General features: G+C 39.7%; 4 protein-coding genes across 5 annotated transcripts; 1 reads left to right on the forward strand and 3 right to left on the reverse strand.

The window, feature by feature from the left end:
* Positions 1–20: 20 nt before the first annotated feature.
* Positions 21–4552, reverse strand: si:ch211-244b2.3 (uncharacterized protein LOC557230 homolog). Of its 2 annotated transcripts, none has more exons than XM_025004926.2 (13): positions 4499–4552; positions 3427–3446; positions 3303–3345; positions 3032–3161; positions 2803–2947; positions 2603–2723; positions 2445–2523; positions 2220–2331; positions 1914–2019; positions 1728–1809; positions 1336–1393; positions 1072–1189; positions 21–985 (listed from the first exon to the last, which is right to left on the reverse strand). In XM_025004926.2, the coding sequence occupies exons 2-13, from the start codon at positions 3430–3432 to the stop codon at positions 924–926; spliced, it is 1062 nt and encodes a 353-aa protein (XP_024860694.1). In that variant the 5' UTR covers positions 3433–3446; positions 4499–4552; the 3' UTR covers positions 21–923. The 2 variants fall into 2 exon arrangements, with proteins under 2 accessions (XP_024860694.1, XP_017267015.2); XM_017411526.3 differs by lacking the exon at positions 4499–4552 and adding an exon at positions 3551–3625.
* Positions 4553–5228: 676 nt separating this feature from the next.
* Positions 5229–9386, reverse strand: si:ch211-244b2.4 (uncharacterized protein LOC541512 homolog). Its single transcript, XM_017411521.3, has 10 exons — positions 9244–9386; positions 8128–8222; positions 7786–7981; positions 7412–7556; positions 7190–7322; positions 6987–7107; positions 6805–6883; positions 6394–6493; positions 6166–6286; positions 5229–6054 (listed from the first exon to the last, which is right to left on the reverse strand). Exons 1-10 carry the CDS (start codon positions 9257–9259, stop codon positions 5993–5995), a joined length of 1068 nt encoding a protein of 355 aa, XP_017267010.1. The 5' UTR covers positions 9260–9386; the 3' UTR covers positions 5229–5992.
* Positions 9387–10542: 1156 nt separating this feature from the next.
* si:dkeyp-38g8.5 (uncharacterized protein LOC568385 homolog) lies at positions 10543–14476 on the forward strand. Its single transcript, XM_017411718.3, has 4 exons — positions 10543–10714; positions 11038–11131; positions 11500–11587; positions 11666–14476. The coding sequence occupies exons 1-4, from the start codon at positions 10633–10635 to the stop codon at positions 12431–12433; spliced, it is 1032 nt and encodes a 343-aa protein (XP_017267207.1). The 5' UTR covers positions 10543–10632; the 3' UTR covers positions 12434–14476.
* Positions 13006–27055, reverse strand: epyc (epiphycan). The gene is made up of 10 exons (XM_017411717.3): positions 26762–27055; positions 23340–23526; positions 17493–17691; positions 16639–17160; positions 16158–16373; positions 15242–15358; positions 14299–14457; positions 13984–14186; positions 13764–13859; positions 13006–13640 (listed from the first exon to the last, which is right to left on the reverse strand). Exons 2-10 carry the CDS (start codon positions 23517–23519, stop codon positions 13470–13472), a joined length of 1863 nt encoding a protein of 620 aa, XP_017267206.1. The 5' UTR covers positions 23520–23526; positions 26762–27055; the 3' UTR covers positions 13006–13469.
* Positions 27056–27977: the final 922 nt, after the last annotated feature.

Here is a 27977-nt window from a genome sequence, read left to right on the forward strand (position 1 = left end):
AAGAAGGGAAAACAACGCAGAACGATCAAACACTTATTTAATGGTAATAAAGACAAAAGTTAGATAGCGAACCCACATTTACTAAATCCTACAGCACCGTCTTAGTCTGTAATTTAAACGTAACTATAGGGTTTTTTTCTTTTTAAATAAAGCACTTGGATGATCGTAAATAAACAGGATGCTGGGCTCAATTAAGGAAAACAGACAAAAACATTATATAGAACAAATTTTTTCACCTGAGCTGTCTGCTTACTTCTATTTTTAGGCATTTTCCATTTTGTTAATTTGAGCCCAGCGGGGATTTTTAACTCCTTGTAAATTTATTTATTAGTTAGATTTTAGTTTTAGTGTCTCAACCTATTTCTGTTCTCTAGTGTCCTAATTTCCAAAACATAAAATTACTCATTCCTTATGCTTATTTTCAAAGCTTTAATTTGCTAACAATCATTAGTTAGGCGATAATGTTTTCGACCTCCAAAGCGCACAAAAATGGCCATAACTCAGCCAGTTTTACAGATATTTTGCTACAGTTTCATAGCTGAGTCATTCACAGCACATACTCTGAGCATGTGTTGTAATATTGCAGGAGCTACGTGGTTTAGATGTTTGTGACACAGTGTCTAATCAATTATCTATACATGAGGAAGTACAGTCTTAAGAGGAAGATGTACGCTTTCTTTTTATGCAAGTAAAAGAAAGTATTGTGGTAGAGTTAAAAAAAACGACAATGATAAAGTGCTTTAAAAGACATTATTGGCACAATTCATAATTAGATAAAACAACAGTTTGTAAACCTTTTTAACTAATGAAGAAATAAGGCATGTTGTGAAGACTGTGCAAAGCCTGAGACAAGAGACGACCTGAGACGGGCAGTGATGTCACAGACTGGACTGACGTTAAACTAAAAGCGAATCTCGTGTCGATCACTGGGCGAGTCGTCTCACTGATCTGGTGGTGTTTGTGGACAGGTTCCTCTGAGTCCAAGCTACAAAAAAGACAAAATATTTCAAATCAGCTTCGTGAATCAAAAAAAGGGGAAAATCTTGCATGTGGGCCCATCTTGCCACTCACACGAGAAGTTGAGCTCGTAGGTGAACAATTGGGATGTGGTAAACATCATAGTGCCTGTTGGGTTCTGTTGGTACTGGAGCTCAATGTCTGAGCTGGAAACGCTGCACAGACCGTATGCCTGCATGGCACAGAACAACAACAACAATACATTGGAGGAAATCTTAAATCCTGTCACAGGGAGACCATTTTGGAAAGAATGTCGGCTTCGATCCAAGTTTCGGGGCTCGTTGTGCACCATTTTTCCACTGTGAACAAAAGGCTTACTTTGGAATAATCTTTCCACAGCCCGTCCATATCTTGGAACTGCCATCTTGGGCTTGAACTGGAAACAAAAGTAGGAATTTTTAATAGTTAATTTACAAATACATCAGTGCGGATGAAGAACCTCTACACCAGGGGCAGGCAACCCTGGTCCTCGAGGGCCACCATCCTGCATGTTTTACTTGTTTCTCTGCTCCAACACCTGATTCGAATCAATGGGTGATTAACAGGCTTCTGCAGAACATGAAGAGGTCATTTAACGACTGAGTCAAGTGTGTTGGAGCAGGGAAACAAGTAAAACATGCAGGATAGTGGCTCTCGGGGACCACGGTTACCTACCCCAGCTCTACACAAACTTGCTTAGATAAAAAGGAGAACGGAACGTTCTTTCTAACCTAATGCTTATTTGTAGCCCAGAGTCTGGAGTCCTCCTCACTGCTCTTGTGGTTCCAATTTCGTTATTGATTTGGCTCATACCTGTGATACAACAAGCATGTTTAATCTGCACCCTCCACCCAGGCCTGTGCAGGCTGACCGAGGAGCGAGGAGCTTCACGTTTGGATCGTATGTGTGCGCATTACTTGCGAAGTCCAGCGTGTATGAGAATCTATTAATCCTGAAGTTCAGCTGGCCCTGTTGGTTCAGCTGGTACTGTCTCTCAATGGCAGCGCTGTCGAGTGAACATGCCTGCGCACATGCAAACGGGCCCAAATAAACCAGTTTGTGGAGAAATGCATCACGTCCCTTCAGCGCTGCAAAGATTTAGGCAACCTACAAATGGAAAACCTAGTACTTCCTGATGGAATGCATGTCACCCGCTGGCTTTCAGGAGTTTCAGACCAAAACCATCTTATGTTGAGAAATGATGGCGATGTAGCCGTACTTACATAGGCCTGGTATTCAAACCATTGTCCCTCATCTCCCATAAACTCCCACTTAAAGGTCTGACCGGGCAGCTGCGATGAAGAGGACAGAGGCACTACGAAAGGAGAGCGAAGTCTGCAGAGACATGAAGTGATTTTCAGGCGTGTTCCGGGACGGTTTTGTTACTGTCTGGGCTGGTGTGGATTTTCTTGTGTCACCGTTTCAACCACGAGAACAAAAAGTCTCACCCCGCAGAGTTGGCGGTGAACTTTGGGCGCCTGCGTACATTTCTGCACAAGCCTGTGGTCAGGTTCCTTTGGGTCATGGCTGCAAAGTAAAACACAATCAGCCAGGCTTAACTGTAAAAATAATAAAATAAAAATAAGCCTTCCTCAGATAAACATACTGGAAAAATCCAGTGAGTATCCTGCAGAGCCCACTGTGAACTGAAGGGCTCCCTGAGCGTTCTGGCTGAAGTGATGCTCGATGTCTTTGCTGCTGATGGACGACGTCACCATGCCGGAGTTCTGAGGCGGAGGAGGAAGGCGGACACTTCAGAGCGCGAGAACACTCAAACTCTAATCAATTTAAAGCTTTAAATCTAACCTGAGCTCCATATTCACGCCACAAGCTGTCGTCTTTGTAATACCAGCCCATGTCCTCCGTCAGGCCCTGAGGGAGGAAGCTCAGTCTCTGCACTCTGAGAGCTGGATTATTAGTCTGCAACGTATCGAAGTCTATAAACACCTGCCTGTTGAAACACATACAGAACATGTTTCTTTCCTGATTGTTGTTCTTTTATATAAAAAGCCACAGGTAAGGTAAAATGACTCACCCTAGATTTGTGTTTATGGTAATGCCTTTTGCTCCAGGTTGGCAGTAATGGCTCTCGATCACGTGATCATTGTCAATTCGCAGCCACTGAATCCCAGAAAGCAGCTGCCACTCATATTGCTTCCCAATGACTGGTAAACAAAAAGATTACAATTATAGCACATGACTCTACTACTCTAAACCGTCAGAATGCTGCCTTACAAGCTTGTGGTTCAAAAAGTCAGCCTGAAAACACACCATTCAATAAGGAAGGTGAAGAAATATGTACAGACCTGCAGTGTTCTGAAGAAAGCTGCTCTCCTGTTCGTTTCCCTGCTGTTAACAAACACAAAGACAACATGGATCACTCCACTTTCAGCAGACAGCTTTCTGAAACTCAGTCTGACTCAGACTTACCAGCATCTGAAGGGAAAACACTGCAACAAAAAGGGGGTTTAATAAATATATGGTTTAGTTTTCATGAATTAAAATCAAGATTAAGGTTTTAAAAACAGAAAATTCAACAGTATGATTCACTTACTCGTCCTAAGACCAGTGAGGTAGCTTGTTATACTTTGACTAAACTGTTTCACTTTCATTTCTGTGTGTGTGTGTAGATGACAGGAACCAGAGGGTAGGACTGGGCTACGGCAGGCAGTTGTAACATATAATAATCATTTTTAAAACATCAATAATAAAATTCCTTTTTTTGCTACTCACAATTGACATTAAAGCCAAACCACATAACATTTCTACTTATAAATTTGTACCTAAATAACTCTACAACATTTACAAAGTAACTTCAAATATTTGATGGCTACATCATTGTCCTACATCTTCATTTATTTCCAAAACCGTGGGAACATGTTTCAGTTGTAATGTGTTGTGAGCATGTTTATTTATGACCTTAAACATTCATATAAATAATATTATCATACCAGATATATGCAGCGTGTTGCACACTCGCAGTGCATGTTGGTTTATCTAAATATATGGACATCAAAAGACATGCAGCACAATTTGCATAAATATTTATAAAATTACAATCATGTCCTAAAGCTAATCTGTCCACTTGTTCGTGAGCTTTAAGCAGTCGTAAAATATTGCACACAGATATATGATCAGAATGACAAAATTCATTAATATCAAAATATTGGAGCTTAAACATATGCAGTACTAATAAAATTTCTTATCATTAGTTCTTTAATTATGTATTTAGACATGCGTGTCCTCTGGCATCTCAGACTCTCCAGCTAACTTTTTATATTTTATAGGAATTGTGCCTGAAAAATGGCTTTTGTCCTTTTGAAGATCATATGAAAGCTGCCTCCTATAATAGTCACTGACAACAAAAGCAATGAACTGAAGTCTCTAAAAAGCAAAAACTCAAATCTATTGTTAATGTGATGTCAAAGAAAACAAAAAGTTATTGTTTCTTTTGTTTTTCATTTCGAAAGTTTACACGGTTGCAGCACGGCAAACACCTTACCTGTGTCAGGATTTGGGTTGTTCTTTGAGTTCTCTTTTGTGTTTAGGTTTATTGTTTCTTTTATTTTTTTTATTTAGTTGCCTTTATGTTTAGTCTGGGTTTTGTTCAGTCTTTGTTTCATGTCATCATTCTTCTTCTTCTTCTTTTTGAGGTTTTATTGGCGGTTGGCAAGGAACGTACACGTCATCATTCACTCCTCTGTCATCACTTGTTTTCCTGCCACACCCATCTCCACCTGCTCGTAATTGTCATCACTCACCTCTGCCCACTTCCCCTAATTACCCTCTACTTTTAAAACCTGGTCCTTTCCTCCATTTACCCCCTGGTCCATTGTCATGTTTCTCTCGCTGTCTTGTTCTTCCCATGTTAACCTATGATTACAGATTTAGTTTGTTTTGTATTTCGTTTTGTTTTTTGCAGCCTTGTCAGCTTGTTGTTTTTGTTTCTTTATTTTTAAATTTATTTTATTCCTGGAACTTGTATGAGTCTATGCCTTGGGTTCGCTGCAATCTCCAGCCAACCTGACAACCTGGACCCAAAGTACAGTAGTACTTAAGTATAAGTTGAAAGAAACTGGTGCAATTAACTGGATTTTAGTGCTTGGAGTGTACAAACTGCACATTGATGGTCTAATAGTACTGTATGCTGCTGGAATTGTTCAGGTAAAACCAATAGTATTCAAATTGAAAGGAAAGATATCTTATTAGCTGAGTAATAACGAATCCAGACATGCAAGTTATATTTTTTATTGAAACATTTTCTTTTCAACAATGAACTCAGATAAGTACAAGTGATGTGTACTGGTTCAGTACACATCACTGTGGTACATTAGCACTAACACAAGCTAACACAAGCTGGTACAGCACAAAGAGGCATCAAGAGTTCCATTGCACTTGACATATTTGGCACATTTTACCCTGAAGCTTCACAAGTAAACTTTAAACATAGTGTGTAAATCGAGTCTGAGGTCAACAGTAACCAGTTCTATTTCATTTGGTTACATCAAAGATTTGTCTAACTTTGCACATGCTCATTTTAATTTCTTAGGTTTTGAAACCATCCATCCATCCATTTTCTTTACCTGCTTCTCCATTTTGGGTCGCAGGGAGCTGGTGCCTATCCCCAGCAGTCACTGTGTGAGAGGCGGGGGACACCCTGGACAGGTAGGTTTTGAAACCAAACGGTTTATTTTCATAGCATGAGTTTGGCAGTAAAAAATAAGTTCTTTCTTGCATCTAAAAGTAAATCAGCTTGAAATCATGACGACTTCAAACAGCGACTCTTTGACACACGAGCAGAAACAGTTCTTCATTTCAGTGAAAGATCGGCAGGCATCACTTTGTAAACCGCACCCACACTGCTGACTTCCCTTATAATGTCAACAGAACATTACATGATGAGTCGTACAGAGACAGCTGCATGCACAACAATAACACAGACAGTAAAACAGCATTGCACAGGCCTCTGTCTTCTGGAAGTGATAAGTGACGACGCTCACACCAGCACACGTCTGATCTTGCGCGTGCGTTTGGTTTTGAGGTTGGTCTGGGTCATTGCTGTGACAAACGAAAGCATGTGCGTTGAAGTTACTTAAAGAATCTCTAAAACACGCTGTAGCCGTTTGAATAATTATATCATCATCATGTTCAGCACAAACAGCAGCTAACCTGTGAAATCCAGCCTGTAAGAGTGCCCGCTCACTTTGAAGCTCAGGCCGTCTCTGGCGTTCTGCTGGTACTTCCTCTCGATGTCACCGCTGGTTACTGAGCACTCAGTCGAAGTGTGGCTCTGTTGAAACAAACCCCAACATGCACGACCTGTTTTAGTTTCACCGCCACAAGCCTTCGAGACGACTTCAGCAAGGATGTCACCTCCACAGTCCAACGACGGCCTACCCTGTGTTTGAACACGTGCCACACGCCATTGTCTCCCTCAAACTCCCACTGGGGTTTGGAGCCCAAAGACATGTTCTGCAAGGGTGCGGTTACTTGAGGTCTGAAACAACGACAACGATATCGAGGTTTAAACTCTGCCGCAACAAAAGGCAGCTTTCAGATGAGACGAGATGAAGCCAAACCTGAAGTTAGCTTATGCAGAATCATGCTATGTCTAGTTTGTTTTATATGAAGCAGGGAAATAATTAACTATTTACATTTTCAACATTGTTTTCAAACAAAGCTAACTCTGCTCCACTGCATCCAAGATCTGTTCACAGAAAGAACTGTGGCCTATAGGAGCATCCATTATACTTTTGGTGGGGGTCTGAAATTCTCACACTACTTGGGATTGACGAAATCCAAACTCACCCGTTGCTTGCCGACTGGAGTCTAAACTGTGGTCGTCGTGTGACTTTCCTCTTTTTCTTTCCACCCTCCTGTTTCATTTCTAACAAAAAGAGTCAAAAGGAGACCACTGCGATTAAAAGCGACACATTTTTTCCCCCTCTGCTCAGTTAAACTGCTGATGTAGAGTGGCGAGGACACGTCACCTGGGAACCTAATCTCGAAGGTTTTACCGCCGACGCTGAATGTGTAAGAGCTCGTTGGGTTACTCTGGAACTTCTTCTCTATGTCCAGGCTCTTCACGGGGCTCGAGTTGCCCTTGGAATCCTGTCCAGAAAGGTTGATCAGGAACAAAACCGGCGAACGCACCTGAAGATGGTCATTCTGATCGACTTCCTGAACCGCGTACCTTCTCTCCATATCTGATCCACTTACGACGCAGGGTGCAGTACCAGCACCACACCGTGTTACCATCATCCAAACGCCTCACTTTCAGGTCTTTTCCATACACTCGCATCCTGTTAAAATTGATACTCACTGCCCTGCAGAGACAACACGTTCAGTGAGATGCTTTTTTTGGTTACATTCAAACATTAACTGAAGTGTTTTGTGCTCAAATCTTTGCTCTCACCCGTACGGCGTGTTGTAGAGTTTGATGCTTTTGGTGTGGGGCAGCGAGTACTGGGCCTCGATGACGTGATCGTTAGTGATGTCCTTCCAGCCGCTTCCATCGTTGAGCTGCCACTGATAAAATCTTCCGTTGGTTAGCTTTGGATCTGTTGGGAAAAACCAGCATCATAAAGCTGAACAAAATAGGGTGGAAAATACTCGAGTCGTGACAGAAAAAAAGGGATGTGCTGCAGTTCCAACTTAACTCCGATTTATCAGCATTTATCTACTAGAATTAGAATTTCACTTTACGCATCTTGCCTATGAAAGGTGACCTGAAATATAATAAAACGACATAACTAGAAGGAATAAACGAGAGTTTTTCCAGCTCCTTACTGCTCGCTGCTGAGCCGTCCGGAGTGCCGCTTGCCCCAGAGGATGGCCGTCTGTCTACACCGTGCTTCAGTTTGCAGTTCGCCCCGTATTTGCAGTTTCCTGTCAGAAAATACCTGCAGACGTGCTGATAGCTGCAGCTGCTCCCTTTCTTACAACCACCACTGTTGTAATATTTGCAGGGCTGCGTCGAGTAGAGCTTAAAAGGAAAGGAAAGCAAACAATGCACTGTTGGAATGGTTTACATAATGACAGAGGCACCAGGAAATGAAGAGAATCCTTGAGAATTTGGGAAGTGTTACATATTTTTTATGGGCTTATATGGGTTTGTTTTGGGAAACAAACCTGACAATCAGCCTCTAAATCTGACAGCTGGTCATCACTGTTCGACTCTTCAGAGGCCACAGATTCATTTTCCGAAAAGGTTTCCTCATCCGACTCTGGAAAAAACACAGGAAAAATCCAATATATTTACAACTTCAGCCAGAAAGCTTTATGGATTTGAGAAAACAGAAAGGACTTTCACTACCAAATTAACTAATAATCTTGCAGCCTGGGCTTTTTTAAAATCACATACTCTAGATTTTCACATAATTTTGTCTAGTAGCAACATTTTAACTACTTTTTATTAATTTCTATATATCGTTTGTGCTAATAAATCTATACTTTGAGGCATTCCTAAAACAAAAAGGCACGATGAGGTTCTCTTATCTGATAACATCAGCATCTTTATCTGCTTCTCGTTTGGCTGCTGTGTTTTTACCACTTTTTGAATTTCTTTTTTTTTCTTTTTCTTTTTACTATTAGCAGTTTTTGTATTACCATTCTTCTTCTAATCGTTTGCCTAATATTTCCTTAAACACAAATGCTTTAAATTAACATTTAACCTCATTACTTTATGGAAAAACATTTCTTTAACTGAATGCAAAATAATCAGCATTTCTCTGCCGCCCCCTGCTGGTGAGTTTGTGCATTTAGCGTAAATTATTATAATATCCAGGTTAAAAAGTGATCAATAAAAACACATCGAAATATGACAGTTTCTTATATTTATCTTTCAGCACGAGATATTACAAGTTAACCATGATACCCATGATAACCATCAATACCCATTATTTAGTTAAAATGTGTTTTTGCTCTATGGGCTGGCTTCACAGGAAAACGAAACTAACCTTGTTAAACTTTGCCCTTTTTCTTAAACCTGCGACAGAGATTTATTTTCTTCACCCATTATTTGCCTTCTATATATCATATAATGCATTTAAAACAGTCTGACTGGATTTAGTAGAATAACTGAATCAATTTATTTAGGATAAGGTGAAACACGTTAAAAAAGAGAGTCATAAATACGGAAATTTTGACAGCAGTGGTTAAAAAATAGTTAATGAATGAAACGCATTATTATTATTTCATACATACAGCGGTACAGAAACACAACAAGAAGACTTTAGACCGTCTTACCACAGGCGGACGCCATGATCCTCTCTGTAATTAAATACTTTCACTTTCTTCTGGCAGACTTTATGAAACTTATCAGAGCAACACGCCCTAAAACCTCAGCTGCTCAGATTAAAAGGTAAGAAATGTGGAGGCAAAATGAGACCTTTTTATTTCTCAACAAACAACAATCTGCGTTATTTATATAAAAAACAAAACAGGATAAACGCTAAGTGCTCAGTGAGTTGGCTGAAACTTAGTTGTTAAAGCTAAAATAAGCCAAATACTGGCTTAAAGCTAAAATGAACAAAACACAGGCTAGAAGCTAAAATATACAAAACACTGGCTAAAAGCTAAAAGTAACTAAACACAAGCAGCAAAGGCTATGTAAATGCAGTGGTGATGTCCAAACTGAAGCTTGTTTTAAAAATGTGTTTATTACTTGAAGCTTGAAGCTTGCTGTTGGGTGACACCTGGTGGCCAAAAGTGAAAAGAGCAGCTAAAACCCCCAACCGGAAATGAGCTTTATCTTGGTTTCCCTTTCCATTGAGTTGAGTTGCCAGGTGTTGTTTAATATGTGACATTTCTGTCTGTTCTGTTATCAGGCTGTCATTGTGCTGCTTTAAACACATGGGTCAAATAATAAAGTTATGCTTATTTGATGAATAAACTTGTTTAAACCATGACATGTTGCCCCTTTGCTTGTGATTTCTTGACATTTGTAAACAAAACAGATTTAAAAAAAAATCTAATTTATAACAATACTAGTTTGCAGTTATGCTCCCTGCCTTCATGACCTTATGTAACTAACCAGTTTATGTTTACTGTGAGCTCATATTGTAACTTAAGTGCATACAGTGTACTCTTTTTTACTGGAGTATAAGTGTGTATGGACTGTTAAACTAAACAAATGAAGCTCATAGGATTATTCTATTTCATTTTTATTTGGGAAGAGGATTTGCTACACAGTGCAAGGACTGAATCTGTTTCTCCAAACTAAAGACAATATGCCATTTTTATTGATTTTATTTTATAATTCTGTTTCAAAATATGACATATCCCTTGTGGGATAAATTGAGTGTTTGAATAAAGATACATAAATATTTAAACTGTCGACTAATTTTTTTAAATTTATGCTTTATTCATAGGTAAATATGCTTTCAAATATGCTTTGCAAATACATCTAATAAGTTTGTGTTATTGTTCAATAAATAAACAATAAGTAAATCGATGACGCCTGTTTCCCAACCTTAACGCTAGGGGGCGACGGGGAGCTAATTCTGCAACTCTACTGGAACCTTTTTTAAAATGCACGAAGAAGAATGTAGGAACCTTCGGAAGGGAGGACGAGTGAAGCCAACAATTTCTTCCTACCAAGGACGCTTGGTTGTCCAATCAAATAACATAAAAAAAATGGAAACTATGGAACAGCAAGACCACTCGTACACGAACGGCGTGTGTGATCAAATCAACCCCGCCGAGTTCACGTATAAAAGTGAGTGAAGACGGCAGAAAAGCTTTAATGAAGCTAACGACACCTTAGCTTAGGGTCCTAGCAAGAATGCTCCATAGGGAAGTTTTAACTAATGGCTTATTTCTACATAAAAAGTGACTGTCAATCAGTTCCAGCATTTTTAAACCAGCCAGCCTCATCTAATAATATTATCATTTATCGTCTCAAAAGAGTAGCGAAAGATTTCCACATGTACACACTTTGTAGTAAGTGTCATTACCTTACTTTTAGAGTAAGGATGGTTATTGTGTTGTACAATACAGTTTTTATTACTGTTTACTTATATTGTCTTTTTGCCCTTACAGTGAGCAATAAAGAAATCGAGGACTTTGTGAAATTGAGGATTTCAAATAGTTATCTTTTCTCTGGAAGGAAAAATAGCTCAAAATGGGCTTGGAGGTATGTAAATAAAAAGTGCTGTAGTAGCATGTGGGTCAAGCACTTAGAAGTGCTCATGGAAAGAAGACTTCAAAACAGGTTTAACATATTACCTTTCTTGTGTTCATAAGAAAAACCCAACAAGACAAAATTTCCTCCAATAATTGTACATAGGTGACAAAAATGTTTAGGGTAAAGTATGGTCTTTTTAAAAAATACTTTCACCTTTTGTAGGTGTCCTTTATATGTCCTGCTTCTATGCTTTTTCCTTTGCAAAGTAGAAGACTGATGTCACTGATTTAATTTTTGTATCAAATATAGTTTATATCAGTTCACCTTGAAAAACATGGTGTCACTCTTGCTAAACCGTAACACTATGGTATTTTCAGAGCTATCCTGAAACATATGGGATTGCATTTTAAGATGACCCATCGTCAAGCATCCAAAAAGTGGGATAACATGAAGAAGAAATATAAGGTACTGAGTTCTTTCTCTTAGTTTAGTATTTGAACTCATTGCTGATTTTACTGGTTTGTCCTGATTATTTCTCCTCAGGAGTTAAAGTATCCTCCAGAGGGGGTGAAAGTCGTTCCTGAAGTCTGGTCTTTTTTCTCCCTGATGGATGACGCCATGGAGGGTCGGCTGCAGGGCACGGCCCCCATCCTCGAGGCCCTTCCCCACAACAGCAACAACAGCGATTTCTTACCCGCGTCGATGCCCAAAAAGAGAAGGGTCTTAAATGTGGAGTTCTCTTCTGTTACAGATTTGGTTGCTAGTGAGCCAGAGATGGAGGTTTCGCTAAATGGAAAAGAGGAGGACGGGGAGGATGGGGAGGATGGGGAGGATGGGGAGGACGTGACGGTGCTGGAAAGATACGAGGAGATAAACCGCATCTTACCAGAGGTGGAGGCCGGGAAGGACCGTATACAGCAGACGACTAAAAGGGAGCAGCCGCTGCTTCAAAGAGAGAGGGCCTTGCTGGACAGAGAGATCACGGCTCTGGATCGAGAACGAGCCTTGCTGGAGAGGGAACGGGCCGTGATGGAGAGGGAGAGGGTGACGATGGAGAGGGAGAGAGCGGTGATGGAGAGGGAGAGGGCGTTGATGGAGAGGGAGAAGTCGATGATTGAGAAGGACAGAGACGCTTTGCTCAGGGAGCGCCTGGCTCTGGACAAAGAAAAGGCGAGATGGGAGAGGTTTTCTGCCCGAAATGAAAGGACTGAGAACGCCACAGAAGACGACAGCAAGGCGGTGGACTCAGATGCTGGAAACGGGAAAGAGAGATTCCTTTATTTGTTTGAAAAACTTGTGGAAAACTTTTAATAAAACGGGGGCATCTGCAGTTTCCTAAACCTTTACATGTGGGTGAAAAATGTGTTTCAGAAGATTTATTTTTGATTAGCTGTTAAATCCATGCAAATGCATCTGTGGTCATCACAGAAATCCAACCCTACAAATATCTGTAACCTTAAAGTTCTCAAAGAAAAAAACATCGAGCCTTCTCCACATTGGAGAGGTCTTCAGGACTTTATTCACTTTTATTCCATTCAGATCACACAATAGCAAGCTCTTCCACAAGCAAAAACAACAACCTCCCCTCCCAAATCAAACAATGGTTTTTAGTTGATCGGTGTTGCCTATGGTACAGGGGTAAAGCGTGACGTTTTGACGTGAAAAATGCCAATTATTGTAGTTTGTGTTAAAAAAAATCTGAATATTTATATTTTATATTATAGTACAAACTGTACAACCAGCAGTTGTGTTTAAATGCATCTTTTATTGTATTAGATATTCAATTTACCTTTCATTAAGCTCCAGCTTCAATAGATTTATGCTAGTATACATCGTCAAAAGTGTTAGATTAGTCTTTAATCTTAATATTTCTTTTTATTTTATTTTTTTACAAAACAAACATATTTAAACAATATATCACCAGTTGGTTGTCGATGACAAGTCATAGGAAGACTCTGAACAGGAAGAACTTAACTTCTGATCAAGTTGTAGAGCAGTTTGAGGGATTTCTCACGTGTTGTGCTTTTGTCATATTTCAATGTACAAGTGTGCTGCTGTGTCCGAGACGTAAACGTCTGAAGATCAGGCAGAAGGTAGAGCAGTGCATATGTGCATGGTTGTCAGGATCTCGCTTGTACTCGTCGTGGTTTTTTGGCTGATAATGAGACACAGTTTACACACAGTTTCACGGATTTACGTCAGCAGCATGTATGACAGGAAGTTGAAAACGCGCGGTGGCGACTGGTAGCTTGTTGGCGCTGAGCTGTGAGCTCATTTTAAGTCTGTTGTGTCGGTATGTACAAATATGTGTGCGCGCGGTTGCACCTGCGTGTAAGTCTTGTGCTGGCTAAATGAGATTCCCGATGGGTATACGGGGCAGGCAGATGTACGCCTGCGGGGTCTTGCTGAGGTTGATGGGGTTGCCGTCCAGGCGGATGTCCTCCAGCGCGTTCCTGATGTAGTTGAAGTCATTCAGGTTGCAGAATGTGTCCTCGTGCATCATTTGAATGTTGTTTCGCTGCAACAGAACGGAAGGGGATTCGGTTTTCTTCAGCGAAAGCACAATGTGCGGAAAAAGCTTTCATTCTGGAGAATTTTTGAGTGAAGTAAGCGATGAGACGTGCATGTTAAGGTGATATACCTGTAGATGTAAAGATCGCAGGCTGTCTGGTAAAGGCACTGGGATGTAATCAATGTTGTTGTCAGTTAGGTACAAGTACAACAGCCCTCTCATGTCCTGCAACGCAAGAAAGAAAACCCACACAGACTCAAACATACATTTGAAAATTTTTATGTCCCTTATTGGTAATTATGAAGCATGCAGCCATTCTAAAAGAAGTTTCTGAATAGGTTGTACATACTTTGAATGCCTCTCTGTGAATACCCTTTGAGTCAATGTTGTTGTGGCTGGCATCAATCAGCGTCATGGTCTCTGGGAGAGATGGCAGCTGCCTGACGTAATTTTCTCTGATGATCAGCTCCTCCAGCTCAGGCAGACCCATGAAAGCTCTGTCCTCGATAGACGTGATGTCGTTGGCAGTCAGGTCGATCCTCTTCAGTTTGTCTGGACGAGAACAACTCTCTGAGATACTGATGTGTGTTTGTGTGTGTGTGTGTGTGTGTGTGTGTGTTCGCCGGCTAATGCTCGTGCATTTTCATTCAGGCAGGAAACATACTCATGTTGGCGAAGTCGGACTTGTTGATCTTTGTGATTTTGTTGTAGCGGGCGTAGAAGTGAGTGGTGTCTTTGGGCAGAGGTGGAACACCATTCAGCTTCATGTCGTCACAGTAGACCGAACCACCGAGGCACGTGCACAGCAGGCAAACGGGCATTCCTACAACAAAAAAAACAAAAAACTAAAACTAAAGCGAATAGAACCCCAATGTGGGTCACGCAACACCAAGTAGCGGTCCTTAGATAATCTCCAGATATCAACCTACAATTAAAAAACTGGTTTTTATGATATATTTGCACCATAATTGTGACAGAGAATTGAAATTCAAATCATAAATTGTTTATAAAAAATAGCATAATGGATGTTAGGACTGTTTGTGTAGTCTTTATGCTCTTATTTAATAGGGTCATTACCATTTTTGGATATTTAAACAGCCAACAGATGGGGTCACACACCTTTGTCACAATTCATTTATGGGTCGAAAGCTGAAAGGTTTGGGAACCACTGGCGTACCAGATATATACTGATGGACATCTTGTGTGTCCCAGTTCCGTTTTTTGTCTGTTTCCGCAAAAAATTTTCACATTGCATATAAACTTTATTTTTGCAGCTTTAAAACGAAGAGCAGAGCGAAAACGGAAACGGAAACGGAAACGCCAGCATCCTTGGTAAAACTCCTAACTCTTATAAAACCCTTCACTCAGTTTGTTAAACCTTGTTTGCCCTGGAACCTTTTGGCTTGGGCTCATTATTTCATTAAATGGTTTAACCATCTTGACTTCACTGGGTTGACTGTCCTGTTTCGGATCCCTCCACGCAGTGCTCTATGTCTCGCAAAAATTAAATATCAAATAAAAGAGAACTCCGAATGCAGGATAATAGGCTTTCCAAAGGGACCCGGATTCTTTAATCACACTGAACCAGGCCGCTGCTCAGTACTGACCTTTTGCGTCAACCACTTCCTCATCAGGCTCCTCTGGCTCACCAGAGCTCACTGTCTCCTCTACACTGGTTTTCCCCTCCTGAGAGGGTGCTGATGTGGTTGGAAGCAGCTCCTCCTCTTGTTAGAGACAAGATTAGGTGTTAAAGGAAGAGGTTAGACCAACATGGACACAGGACAGGAAGTCTGGCAATCAGCAGCCCACTGTTTGCCGCAGTAAAGAATTTTAGCAGCGTTAACCATATGGGGGGGGTTTGCATTTATGAACATAGGTTAAAGGAAAATGACTTTATGGTGTTAAAACATGAAACATTTATGGTGGGGGTTAGAGAAAAAAAGATGCGTATAATAAAAAAAATACAGAGAAGCAAGTTAAATAGGTTTCGGTGGCCTTCGGTATGAGATGGCCACTTTTGCAAGCTCTATAATATTTCACAAACATACAATTTATTTACACTTTTTTTTGTTTGTTTCATGCTTGTCTACCTTCTCATTTCTTACCAGTTTATAACCTTTGTCATAAAGTACGCCAAGAGGAAAGTTTGGTGTGTGACTTATATGAAGCCGGGAAACCAACTGCACAGTCCTACTGATTCAAAAACACTCAAACTCAATGTGTCTGAAGCCTAATTTTAATTATTCAGAGGTTGATCTCATCCTCCACTGGAGAAGTGGAAAGCAACTCCCTCAATAGAGTAATATTATCTGTTTTGAAACTACAAATACTTATGATCTCAAAGTCCCTCAAGCTGCCATTTTATATTTCTTGAATCTACTTCCAAGTGCACAAATATGAACCAGAATTAAACACAATCTGAAGTCAATGGAGTGCAACTAAACTGACTTTTTAATGTCTGATAAAGTTTAGCTTTTGCCCTGTCTTTAATGTGCCACACAAAAGCCTAAATTCAATACTGACCTTCATCAGTTCCAGGGAGCAGAGTTACTAGTTCAGGCTCATCAGTGTCTCCAGAACTAGAGACACCGCTGATCCCAGAGGTTCCAGAAATCTCTAAACCTCCAGAGGTGTCAATACCCCCTGAAGCTCCAGAGATCCCCGAAGCTCCTGAGATCTCCCCAGAGATATCTGATACTTCTTGGGGAACAGTTTCAGGTCTGAGAGGCAGCTCCTCCTCTTGTTAGAGCCAAGGGTTGGTGTTAGGAGGTGAAAGGTTAAGAGGGACAATCAATCACACTCACATTTTAGATGAGACAGGATGTTAGAAAGGCACAATTATGGGAAAACATGAACACAATGACATTGTGAAGCACAAATAATTATCAACATTTAACCACATTTCAAGTTAAATGGAATTTAAGACATAAATCATATGAAAAACAAGTTAATGACAGAAAAAAATGGTCTCAAGCTTTATTAAAAGCTTTGTGAGAGTACTAACCTCCAGATATTAAAGTTATCCCTGATTGACCCAAATCCATAGAGTCTCCAGAAACCCAGGAGATTCCAAAGCCTCCTGAGATTAAAAGATCTCCTGAGATTGAAAGATCTCCAGAGAACCCAGAGCCAGACTGGTCCCCGGATCCTCCAAAGCCAATGGGGAGTTCAGGGACAATCCCAAATTCTCCAGAGGGAACTTCTCCAGAAACTCCGGAAACACCAGGTTCTATGGTATCTCCGGATCCTGATTCGATCATATCTCCAGATACTGGAAAATCCCCGGATATCAGGACATCCCCGGACAGAAAGTACTCGCCGGATCCACCAGAACTAATCAGCTCTATGGAGTCTCCGGACATCAGGATGATATCGCCCGAGCTCCCAGAGGCTCCAGAGACCAGTATGTCCCCTGAGCCTCCAGACCCGGAGGCTCCAGAAGCTCCCAAGGCTCCTGACCCCACAGATCCTCCAAAATCCCCAGAGACATGAAGAGTATCAACGGACGTCTGACGCAGCTCCACCTCTTGTTAGAGACAAGATGAGGTAGTGATAAACAGACAGATGAGACTGAAACAGATCATTAATTGGGTTTGGTGATGATTAGGTTAAGACAGACAGACAAACGGATACAATGAACACATTTAACCATTAACTGGTAAATGGATGACATGCTTATGACAGATGGGAACAGGATAGCTTTAGAAGACATGTGAGTGGTGCTTTTGGTATTAAAGCTGCTTTAAGACTCCACAAACTAAAAGAAGTGCAAGGTCCTCCCTCAAACTGGACTGTTTAATCACGCAACATTCTGCTTTTAAAAGTACAGATCTAAATTTTCTTTGTAGTTTTTCAGACCTGTTTGTGTGTCTGGGCCCATGAGAACACCAGACCCCCCAGAACCCTGGGGGATAGGTTGGGGTCTTAGAGGCAGCTCCTCTTCTTCCTCCTCTTCTACGTGCTCTTCTGCTTCCTCCTCCTCTTCCACTTTCTCCTCTTCGAACGAGTCCTCTGGTGTGTAGTTAAAGTCCAGTTCATTAGGCGTTTCAGTCTCTGTCTGAGAAAAAAACACCAGCGGTGAGTGAAAAACGTTCAAAAAAAGTAATATTTGAACATAAAATAAAGATTCCTAAACTAATAAGGGGTTAATTTTTCATCACTCAGAGTAACTTTTTCTAATCCAATAATATGAAGGCCAAAAATGTTGCTCTACTCTCAGTAAAAAAGGATTTACATGCTTATAACTCTGCATCCAATTAAAGATAATACAAGTACCAGTATGTAGTTTGTCATTTGAAGGCAGTTTTAAGAAACAGCAATTTAATTCCCAGGGTAAGTCCAAATAATTTAGTACACATGAAAACCATTAAATTTAACAAGGCAACAAAAACCTGTAAAACTACAATGAATGCTGGCAATATTAGTTGATATTTTTCACTCTTTCTATTCAAGATGTTGCTCAGTGTTTCATTTATTTAAGTAACATGAAATTATATATTAAAATCCAAATTTCTTGCCAACAGAAACCATAGTTATTCAGAATAAGTATCTAGTGTAACCTGTTTGTTTTAATGGATCAATTATAATTATTTAGGCTTTGCTCTATTTTTCCTGCATGTTTTACTTGTTTCTCTGCTCCAACACACCTGATTTGAATCAGTATCATTAACAGGCTTCAGCAGAACATGAAGAGGTCATTTACCCACTGAATCAGGTGTTTACATAAAGCCGTAACATTTTTACCACTAGATGGAAGCAAACCTTCAAAAGTGGTCTAATAAAGTGAGAATCTTAGCCCCCAAAAATGTTCATTAACAATGTATTTGGAGTAGAAACACAGCTGATTATCACAAAGATAGCAACTATAATCTTTCATAAATAATTAATAATTCCTTAATGCATTTGTTTACATTAAATATATGATTTAAATGACAATATAGTGTACAAAAGAAACCTCATTGAACCCTGGATCAATTTTGTTCCAAGTAAAATACATTTTCTTTCACATTTTGAGGAATTCAGCCCTTAACTCTTATTTGATTAGACACTGACCTGTAATGAGCGGTAATGAACTTTCTCTGAGTTCACAGAGAACTTTACCACATTCAAAGCCCCAAATGATGGAAAAATCTCACCTAGTTTCAAAATACCAAACAACCTCATGAGTAAAAGGCTTTGCACTTTTGTTTCATGTTGCAAAAACCAGCAAGGCTTTATGAATTCCTCATCTCATTAAATGCTTCAAGTCTATCCAGCTGGTTTTCTAGTTGCATTAGTTCACTGCAGTTGTCGTTTCATGTTCCGGTGTTTGATGGGACCTGCAGTTCTACCATTTTCCAGAGGAGGGTAATGAACTCCCACACACTGCCTGAGGTAGTGCCTGACACTCTGGATGACTCAACGCACCAAAAAAGGAATGGTCCATGTGGAACCAAGACACACATGGTAGCTACAAAGATCCATATCCGAGTCTATGCAATTGATTTAAACCAAAACAATCAGATATCAACAAGCCAAGAGGTGACATAATTAAAATATGTTTGGAGAATGAAAATAGTTCGTCTGGCACGTTCAGGTCACCAGAAATGTTAAAGGAAAAAAAAAAAAAGAAGCAGCAGTGAAGAGAGATTCAGGACTGAATGTCACGTTCTGAAGTTTGGCTCAGATGCAGTTTTGGATGCAACAAGGTGAGCCTTTGAAAAGTCATGCACAGAGTTGGTTCACACCAGCTCTCCCCTTCATTTCCCCCCTTTTCTCCAGAGCAAACATGGATACCTCAGGGAAAAGAAGAGGTTAAAGGCTAGCAACCAAAAATAAATAGATAAATAAATAAAAAAAAAGTTTCAAAGCTCTGAAAGCAGGAGAACAGAATACACTGTAAAAAGGTACAGAATGTGAAGCCAGAACCAAATGTTACGCTGCTGCTGCAGTTTATATCAGTCAGTGTTCTGAAAGATCTGCCATGAGACAGAACGCTGCAAAGCTTTGCATTTGCCTTCAAGCATGATCATTTTCCAACAGAGAAAATGAAAGAAATTCAAGCAATTTTCTTCCTCTTTCATTTGTGGTTATGTTTAGGCATTAAGAACTATTTGGTTAGGTTTAGGAATTCAACACTGCAAAATGAGGCATTAAATTTTTATATTTAGGGTTAGGACGACATAACATTCTCATATTACATATAAATGAATCTTTTTGGCTTGCTTGTTATTGTCTCCTTTACTAATGCAGTGAGTGGTAATTCACTTAAAGTGCAGTACCCACATTGCCCACTAGGCACAGGCTTTAACCAGATCTTGTGACAGAACATGTAATGGCTACATTGGTCAAAATTTGGTCAAAATGGTCACAGTTTTTGCAGTAGAGACTAAATAATTGTGCAATCACTAAAACTTTTATACTCATGTGTCTACAGATATAGTTTAAGTCTCACTAAAACATAATGTTTTCAATATAAACCAATGCAGATTGTCTGACATGTTACCAGATGGAGGGTAGAGTTAGAACAACATATATTTTAACATTTTGTTTAATGCATTTGTTAGAATGTTTTAAACTTTGTTTGTTTTTAAATGTTTACTTTTTGTTGTTTTTATTTCATCCAAGAACTTAGCGTATCTGATTGCTGTTTAAAATATGCTGTACAGAGAAACTTGACTTGTATATACTTAATATTTTACTGACCAAGAGTCATGTGTTTATGGCATCATTGATAAGTTTAGTCATTTAATTAATTTATTTATTTTTTGTGTTATGGGGGTTGTCCTGAAAATATTTACATAATAAGATTTTAGGCTTCTAAGATTAGTGTTTGGGGCATAAGTGGCATTCAGACTATGGTCATATTACACTCATTTCTTTATGGAGTAGACAAATCTGGTTTCTGTCTGAATTAAACAAAGAAGACAAAACATTCTGGGCAAATCTTAGAGGGTCTGGTTAGAGTACATTGTTTTGTGTGTATGTAAATAAAAGCCTTGTATCGATCTTCTCATATGGCTGTTTTGCAAGGAAGCAAATAAAGACACTTTCCAAAATGCTAAAACTATTTCTCTAAAGTTGTATTCAAGCTAAAACATGTATTTCAAAGTGAAATCTATATCACAATATATTACAGGGGCGCTTCCAAGGGACAGCCAGGTGGGGCAAAGGCCCTTCATATTAATCTGCTGACCACCCCCACTGCCCCCTTGGTCTGACAATGTCATATAATCTGTCTGTTATCAACTATTTTCTGAAGTACTGGACAGATTTTAAAGAAACCCTCAAAAAGTAATAAGTTGATGTAGATTAACAAATTAACTTTAACAGTCAGCTTGATTTAGGATGACTGTCACAGCTAATCAACCTTAGAAAACACAAAAATGGCTATAACTCAGTCAGTTTCACAAATGTTGAGATAAAACCTGGTGTGGTGGTAGCTGAGAGTCATCCCCAACACACTCTGTGAGCTCACTGACAGTGGGAGATCTTTGTTTAAATCTTGGCATTTACGTTCCTTCAAGGAATCCTAGATTCAGCTACTAACATCAACTGTAAAGTTAAAAAAACAAAGCATGCCTATATCAGAAGGTGATTCCCTAACTTACACATTGCCTACATATGACAACAGCACAATAAAACTCCTGAAATTCTTTTATGGTTCTTGGTTTTCAGCCCAAGATTAATAGTAGCATCCATTTGGCTACCTCTTTAAATCCTTTCTGGAGGCACTCCTTCTATATTTATTACACACAAAAATCGGACAAGAATCTATTATTTAAAAAATAATGTTAACATTTAAACATGATTGTTTTCCCAGAAACAGTCACAAAGAGCTTCAGGGATAACTGGAAAGCACTTTGGAAAATAGTGCAATAAATATCGGTACAGCAGCTTTGCAAACAGATTTCTTTAAAAGTTACCTCCAAGACCTTAGTGATAGTTGAAACAACTAGATTTAAAAGGCATAGCAATGTAAAAAACTGCTCTGCTGTTGCACAAAGTTAAAAGTTCTAAGTAAAACTTAAAGCAGTTCTTTCAACGATGGAGTGAACTGCACAGCTAAAAAAAAGTGCCTGAATCAACCCAAAGATGGTGATTAAAGTATCTGAATGCACCAGACTGAAGATAATTTGCTTAAATAACAACATAGATGAGCTTTTATTTTATTCAAAAGAGACAAGCCCTGCAGAGAAAGAAGATGGAATACCAAACCATGAAAAGTAAAGACTCAGCATTCCAGAGGCATGAAGCTCATCACTGCCTCATTTCTCCCCTGAGATTTTCCCTGTTTGTATATATATAAAAACACATTTAATCTCTGTTCTTCTGAAGATTTGCCACCTCACATTTTTACTAGGTTATCAACAAAGCTAAACAACAGATTCTCGGAAAATGTGACTTTGCAGTGCTGCAATTATGACTCAAAGCGTTGTGTTTATTCAAATGAGAAAGACTAGAACAGCAGACTCCCACAGAGTTTTAAGCAGTCAGCTGCATTTTATCCAGTTTGGCTAAATATTATTAAAGCGGTTTCAAAGCAAAACAATAATTTTTCCGACATACAATTGCATATGTAGCTTTAAATGTTACTCGACAGTGCTCGGTCATGCTGATTAAAGCTTAAAAGTGGCAGTGGGTATAGTTCTCAGTGTTTGGTAAGGTTTAAGGAAGAAAAACATGTTGGTTTTGACCATAAAAAATATGATTTAAGTGCTTTCAGCAGCTGTAAAGAGTTTAATCCATGTCAAGTTTATCTTAAATTAAAGCCCCAAGAGAAGGCAGCTAAAACGCCTGTGTGAAGAGTTTCCCTGGGCTGTTTTCACCAAGCCTTAGCCTAATTTTCTTGCTTAGGAACGCTAACTTGGGTAAAGCCAAATGTTGCTGTGTTACAGTCAGCTGAATCTTAAAGGGGAACTGCTGGTATTCATTTGTCATGTAAAGTTTGAAACCTAAAAAAAATGTGTTCCTGCTGTGGCCAAGAAAACATAAAAAGAACAATGAAAAAGCCAAACCTTAGGCACTGCTGTGCTCGTTTTAGCAGTGGTTTAACAAACATAAATTAAAAGTGACAAAAAACAAAGTTCTAAATGTTCATCAGCAATGTGGTTAAATGTCGCTCCGTCTTTGACTCTCCAGAGCAAACGCAGAGGCCTACACTGATTGATTACACAGTTCAAACTGCTCCAGATGCATGCCATGGATGTTCTGTTTTATACTTCTACTGGCCAAAGCATAAAGTTCAAGAATTTTAAACGCAATGGTGCAAAAAACTGAAAAGCAGTTTGCTTCACTTCAAAATCATCTCTTTTGAGGGAGTCAAGGGTCTGCTCAGTGAACCTGGTTTCCTCAGTTTAAAAACAGACATTTAACAAAATATAGTATTTTTAACCATAATTTGTTACATTTAACAAATCTAACAAGTGAAATGTGCAAATTGTGCATATATATAGGTCGAAAAGTTATATTAAAGTTTGTCTGAGCAGTAAATCAAACTGACACATCAAATTACATAATCCTACGTGAGTTAAAATTGTGCATAGGTTAATTTGCAATTTAAAAATGCAAAATATGATCTCTTATATCAAAAGATGTACTCCCAGTAATTCAATTTTACAACAAAAATATTAGTTTTTAACATATAATTCACTACATTTGCTAATGAATTAAACACTACAGTGTTGTAAGTTTGTGCAAAAGATATGGACCCATAAATGTTCCTACCTCTGTCTCATCAACTGTCAGTCCATCGTCATAATCAAAGCCGTCTTCAAAGTTGTCTTCTTCACCATCAAAGTTACCATTGTAGTACAAGTCCAAATCCGATTGTCGGGAAAATCTGGGACTGGCTAACGCCGCTTTGAGGACGAAAAGTCCCAACACGAGCCGCAAAAACATCCTCATAATCCTCCTGGACAGAGACAGAGAGTTGGGGAGTTAAAAGGGGGGATTCTGTAGATTAGAAGATGTAGAAGCAGAACACACAATCCATACACTGTGGCTGAAATTCAACTTTCACAAGCTGAGTTTGTTAGGGATAGTACTGTATTTCTTGTTATAAGTATTTCAGAATCAAGATAATTTTAAACCATAAAAACTGCAAACATGTAAAAACACAGAAGCTATCAAAGATCAGCTTTGAACTGGCAGATTGCAGTAGCACAACAGCTTCTATTGTTAAAAACAAGGATGTGCTACAGAATTGAACTGTACTTCCATGCACTTTTGGTGCACAGCACGAGATGCCATGAGGCTCCATATAGCTGACAACAATGTTCCTATAAACCATGGGTAGTTTCTGAAGACTGGCCTGACTTTGGGTCCCGCTAAGGTCACTGATCTCATTACACAGGCGCTGACAGCTAAGGGATCAAAATACGAGGGCCTCTTTTTTCACTGAACCAGAGCCTCGCTGTTTAAAGGAGAAGCTCTCTTGGTTCAGATAAGTGCTACACTTGGGTGCGTCAACAGGGAATATCAGAGCTTCTCCACTATTGAATCAGACAATGTTTTTTGGAATGTCATTTAGGAGTGAAAGTTGAGACATTTAAATGTTTAAGGAGGAAATGATTGTAGATTCATTATGCTTTGGTAAAATACTGTTGAAGTCTCAAAGAAACATGTGAACGGACCAGACCATAACCATGTCAGCATTGTGATGGTGGACAAAGACCCTTGTCTATTTAAGGTCAGGACTAAATTTCGCTTTCATAGAGGGCATGCAGTTGGGGCAGCAATGCCAAATAAAATGCTTCCCATTGCCTTTAAGTTTTAGGGTATAATGCTTTTGTTTCTACTCATTGCTTGGTTAGGTTTAGAAACTCCTGTGAGTTTTAATTGCTCTAGGAATTCTAGTCATTCTGTTCATGTTCTTGGATACTCTCTTTTGTCAATTTCACTTCATGAAATTGCAACAAAAAGAGTTTGTCTATGTAAAAGACATATTGCAAACCACTATAGCATGAAAAATCTGTCCAGTTAATCAAAAAAACAAAAATACTATAAAACTGTCTTGGCAGTGTGGATAAAGTTTCCTTCAAATCTCTTGCGTTTTCACAGAAACAAATGTGGGGATGGTCTTATCAGTTTGGTAACATCCTTCAGTTTCCTGGTCTTTAGGTTACACAAACCTGTCTGTTTTAGATATTTTTCTGCTAACAGGCTTCTGCAAAACCCGATGGCAAGTTGTTAAAGGTCATTTATTCCTTTAAATCACGTGCATTGAGGCTGGGACAGATCTAAAACTTTCAGGCCAGTGTGTACTGCTAGGACTAGGCAACACTTATCCAGATAATGAAAGAAAAGCACTAACACGGAAGTTCAGCTTTTAGTCCTATGTTATAGGGATTTCAGTGATTAAATTGGCTTTTGGCATCAAGAGCTCTGAAAATTTTTATCAGAACAAGCAAACTTTAGCAAAATTCTTGGCAAAATAAGCCAAAGACAATAAAGACTTTCTACTTGAGTCTAAAATTAACATGCATTTTTCACTGTGCACAGATCTACTTTAACTACCCTGACCTAGAAAGCAGCTGCTTATAATCTGGTTGATTTCCTCTGCTGCACAGGCCTTGCTGTGAGAGGTATTCCAAAGTGGGAAGCACTAATACGATTAGAATATGTTGATTAGTGCCTAATAAGCTGACCCCCTACAAACATTAGGATTGAGGATTAAATGTCTGACAACATGACCGCCCAGTGTGCCAGTATTCACATCCTGCAAGTGTTACCATGTTGCAGCATACTTTTGATAGCAGAGTTTAAAGAGAGTCCATTAGGCCAGGGCGAGGAAATGGAGAGCAGGGAAAAAGAGGAAGAAGAGTGAGATGAAGAGGCAGACAGAGACATAATGTTGGCCCTCAGGGTTAGATGGAGAGAGTAAGGAGGGGAAGAAAAACTGGATAGGAGAGCGCAAGTCAGTGAGAAAAAGAGAGAGACAGGTTTTCTAAGCTAACCCCGACCCCTCACCCTTTACAGAGAGCCTTTATGAGGCCAGGTCGCTGCCTGTCTCAGCACTCAAACTCCAAATTCCACCGAGGTTTGTGGACAGGATGGCAGCGAGTTACTGCTGCAAGGAAAAGCTTCATTCAGCAGTGATGGTGCTCAAACACACACAGACACATATTTGTGCACACACTTAGAAAGGTGTGTTGAGACACATCTATCTTTCAGAGTGAGAAAACTGCGAAACCTCTGCTTCTATTTTGGATTCACAACAGATTTTGAACAAAAAAAATAAAAAATCCCCAACACTTCCTGTTTTTCAGTCATGAATAGGATGAGGACGATGGTTATATTTATTCCAACCAGTCTTTGTACAGCCTACAATATGAACCTAATGCACTCTGCATTAAAAAAGAGTTGAGTTGGCATTGGTGCGGAAACAAACTTTCTATCAGACGTCCAGCACAGCTTGACTGAAAGGACTATACTGAAGACAGCACAGAGGTTTGCTTTTATACTGTGTTTGTGTGTCGCCTCCAGACTGCCTCCTTGTTATGTTTGGCTACTCACTGGGCATGCCTGATATGCAGTGATTCTAGCGTTCCCCCTCAAAAACCACAAGCAAACTCGATGATGTCCTCTTGCTGCAGGTTGCGGAACAATGTGGTGTCTTTGCACCATAAAAGCCTTCCATGCAGGTCCAACAAATGGCTTTACAGAGTGACAAATATATATATATATATATTTTTTTTACGATTAAATGTGCTTTATAGGAAAGCATTTGCAAAAACTGTGCAAGATTTTCTTGAAATTTCCTGCAAACTTATCTAGACATAGGAAATAAAGGAGTTAAATTTAACTCACTGAAAGTAAATCATAAAAGGTGCTAAATAGGTAAATGATGCCTAACACCTGTCTAAAACCCACATGAGTTACATTAGCAAAAGCCCATGAGTTTATTAACAGCACATTAAAATAAAATAAATAAAAAAGTCTAATGATTTTGCCAGATTTAAAACTCCCAAAGCAAAACCAGGATTGAAAACAAAAGCATTTCCAACCACTTAGTGCTACAGCTCCTGTTTAAACCCTAAATGACATTGTTTTCAAAATGGGTTAGTCATGCACCTTTTTTTTTTTGCCTAATCTCTTGCAGCAAAGAGCCACTTAGCAAGCATGAACGCAACATTAGGAACCCTTACCTCTGTCTCCTGCTTTCCCGAATGGTCCCTTCAGCTGTGATGGAGATGCTGAGGGCTCCAGGACTTGGTCAATGGTGAGACGTTGCACAGGGTGCCTTGAAGGTGGGTGGGTGCGTGTGTGAAATGTGTGAAAGGTGTGTGTGTGTGTGTGTGTGTGTGTGTGTGTTTTGTGGATGTGACAAGTGTCCCAGGTGTATGTGTACGTGTAGGTCTGTGTGCTCCGGTGGACCCGAGTGCCCTGCCGCTTATGTGTGAAGGTAGGCACTGAGGCTGATTGGACCGGAGCAGATTGCTTTTGGTCACTCTGAGTGCACCCACCCCACACTGTACACCCGCATGCACAAGACTTTCAAATAGCACACACACACACACACACATCAGACACAAAGAGAATTGAAGAGCAAAGACCCCCCTCCCCTCACCAATGGGAAATATTGTATTATCCTTTACAAGAGTATCCTATTTATTTAAGAGTCCAATCAGACTGAAATATTTGTCCCTCTTTTCCTGTAGTGAAGATCTGGCATGTGTTACTTTCATGTATGAGGGGATCCATGGGGCCCTTGTACACAATGGGACCTCTGTAAGGAGCCCCTGTTAGCATGGTGCTGAGAGGAAGTCCCAGCTCACAGGAAGGTCTCTGCTCTCCCTCCTTTTTGGATTCGCTTTGCATCGTCACTTGCTCAGTGATGTGCTAAAAGTGCAGATCTGGGTTCAGTCATGACAGAAGTTTAGCGGTTTGACCTGCTGGAGAAAAATCTGACCTGAGCTTAGAGTCAAAGACACCCAAGGAAACTAGTTCATTTGTAGTTCCGCATAGATTTACGAGTGCTTCTGAAGCAATCTTGCAGCTAGTTTGTGATTAGTGTCCATTAGGCAAAAAAAAGGGGGTTTAGTCCCAACCTGCCCACCTCTCCCACTCACTAATCTCATGGTAACTCTAGACTGTTTGATGAGTGAGAGGCAAAATAAGCAGAGGGAAAGCTCAAAATCCATCTGCACCTGCTATATGAGCTGAGATTTCTGTTCAGAACTTTTCTTCTGTTGACCATTCAAGATGAGGCAAACAACTGAATAAAAGTTCCCCTTTGACTAATGAATAGAAAAAACCAGAGTAAAATGCTACATGTCAACTTTTATTTAGACAAATTTATGCAATAATTGACTGGTAAACTGAACTTTTTTAGACTTACTTTCAAATTAAATATTATTAGTA

This window comes from Kryptolebias marmoratus, linkage group LG18 (assembly GCF_001649575.2).
Source record: "Kryptolebias marmoratus isolate JLee-2015 linkage group LG18, ASM164957v2, whole genome shotgun sequence".
In the NCBI taxonomy this organism is placed as follows: domain Eukaryota; kingdom Metazoa; phylum Chordata; class Actinopteri; order Cyprinodontiformes; family Rivulidae; genus Kryptolebias; species Kryptolebias marmoratus.

Bases quoted from the DNA above. Each gene is read 5' to 3' on its own strand.
- si:ch211-244b2.4 (XM_017411521.3), bottom strand. The intron at 6,494-6,804 runs GTGAGTTTGGAT...TCGTTGTTTCAG, and splicing joins CTCCAGTCGGCAAGCAACGG to ACCTCAAGTAACCGCACCCT. The intron at 6,055-6,165 runs GTTAGCTGCTGT...CGTTTGTCACAG, and splicing joins TTACAGGCTGGATTTCACAG to CAATGACCCAGACCAACCTC.
- si:dkeyp-38g8.5 (XM_017411718.3), top strand. From the start codon at position 10,633: ATGGAAACTATGGAACAGCAAGACCACTCGTACACGAACGGCGTGTGT. The intron at 10,715-11,037 runs GTGAGTGAAGAC...TTGCCCTTACAG, and splicing joins CGCCGAGTTCACGTATAAAA to TGAGCAATAAAGAAATCGAG. The intron at 11,588-11,665 runs GTACTGAGTTCT...ATTTCTCCTCAG, and splicing joins ACATGAAGAAGAAATATAAG to GAGTTAAAGTATCCTCCAGA.
- epyc (XM_017411717.3), bottom strand. From the start codon at position 23,519: ATGAGGATGTTTTTGCGGCTCGTGTTGGGACTTTTCGTCCTCAAAGCG. The intron at 14,187-14,298 runs GTATGTTTCCTG...GTTCTCGTCCAG, and splicing joins GTCCGACTTCGCCAACATGA to ACAAACTGAAGAGGATCGAC. The intron at 13,860-13,983 runs GTATGTACAACC...CTTGCGTTGCAG, and splicing joins TTCACAGAGAGGCATTCAAA to GACATGAGAGGGCTGTTGTA.
- si:ch211-244b2.3 (XM_017411526.3), bottom strand. From the start codon at position 3,608: ATGAAAGTGAAACAGTTTAGTCAAAGTATAACAAGCTACCTCACTGGT. The intron at 2,724-2,802 runs GTTAGATTTAAA...CCTCCGCCTCAG, and splicing joins GGCGTGAATATGGAGCTCAG to AACTCCGGCATGGTGACGTC. The intron at 2,524-2,602 runs GTATGTTTATCT...TTTACTTTGCAG, and splicing joins ATACTCACTGGATTTTTCCA to CCATGACCCAAAGGAACCTG.